At 57.9% G+C, this 1,240-nt stretch overlaps 1 protein-coding gene across 1 annotated transcript in view; it reads left to right on the forward strand.

Annotated features, from left to right (window-relative positions):
- The window catches only part of EMH_0034990 (uncharacterized protein), a gene marked incomplete at both ends in the record, with an annotated part of 7,597 nt that overhangs the window by 2,057 nt on the left and 4,300 nt on the right, over positions 1 to 1,240 (forward strand). The window contains 3 exons of the mRNA XM_013494934.1: positions 10 to 101; positions 653 to 937; positions 1,160 to 1,238. Coding sequence (XP_013350388.1) covers positions 10 to 101; positions 653 to 937; positions 1,160 to 1,238 — 456 coding nt within the window. The remainder of the gene's footprint in view (positions 1 to 9; positions 102 to 652; positions 938 to 1,159; positions 1,239 to 1,240) is intronic.

Below are 1,240 nucleotides of genomic sequence, written 5' to 3' on the forward strand. Positions count from 1 at the left end.
CCCCAGCAGAAAGACGGAGTTTCCACACTCCCCAGAACACCCAGACAGCCTCGCTCGCCTGCAATCCTTCGTTCGCCAGCTCCTCCACCTTTTGCTACTGGGTCAGTGCATGCACCCTCTCGAACCCCGAGGAGTACTTACGGAGATTCGGTGGGCAGGAGGTGGAGATCAGCAAACAGACGACAGCTGCTGTCCCGGCCCTCAAGTGCAAAGACCAACCGTAGCAACCGTAGCAGCTTCGCTCGTCCTCCTCAGCCTAAGAATACCAACGCCACTCTCCGCTCCCCCTCTGCCGTCAGTCGCACCAGCACACGCAGCAGTGTCTGCAGAAACGGACAACTGACGGAGCAACAGCAGCAGCAGCAGCAGCAGCAACGGCGGCGTTTCTCACAGAGGCAGACGAGCTGCACCCCCCAGTGTGTGGAGCCTGCTGCCATCTGTGCCTCTCGCGAATTGCGTCCTAAAAGGTCTTTAACTACCCAGCAGGTGGCCAGTCGGCACCTTGGTAGCCAGCGGGGTCAAGGAAGCGGAGGCCGTACCCCTTGGCTACCTCTGCACAGCTCGCAAGTTGTTGCTGCACACTGGAGCGAACCGCTTCTCCTTCTATCTACACGTACACAACTAATCCTCTTGGATGCACTACATCTTTCAGAGGAAACTGCTCGTCTCCTGCAGGACAAACCCTTAGGCAGCATCGACGTCGCAGCTCTCCTCGCTCTACCCGCCACCCCCGGGCCCCCTGAAGCCTCCACAACACCGCATCCACAGACGTGCCAAAATGACGCGCAAGAGCCGCAACAGCAGATGCAGCTGCCGGAGCAGATGCAACAACTGCAACATCTCCCAGTCGACGGATCCTCCATCGTCGTTACAGGAGGCCGTTGTTGCGTAGGAGGAGAGCTCCGGCTCTGGCAATTTCACCCCCTATCGCGATCAAGTGCGGAAAGCCCCAAATGCCACTATCTGCACTCGGTACATGCACTGTATGCACTACATGCCCTATAGCCCCACACCAATTAGGCATGAAGGTGGGGGATTCGCCTTCTCACTTGATGCATATTTCGTTCAACTCTTTGCACATCCGCCTGTCCCTTCAAAGTTGCGTTGCGCATGGCTACACGCCACTGTCGTAGTTCATGTGTTCTTCCGCATGCTGCAGCTTTCCCCTTTTACCTCAAGTCGTCCGTCACAGCGGTTGCTGCTGCAGCAACGCGAGGAGCCGCCCAAGGCCTCGTTGCTG

Source organism: Eimeria mitis, genomic scaffold (assembly GCF_000499745.2).
Source record: "Eimeria mitis Houghton genomic scaffold, Emh_scaff1342, whole genome shotgun sequence".
NCBI classification, from domain to species: Eukaryota; Apicomplexa; class Conoidasida; order Eucoccidiorida; family Eimeriidae; genus Eimeria; species Eimeria mitis.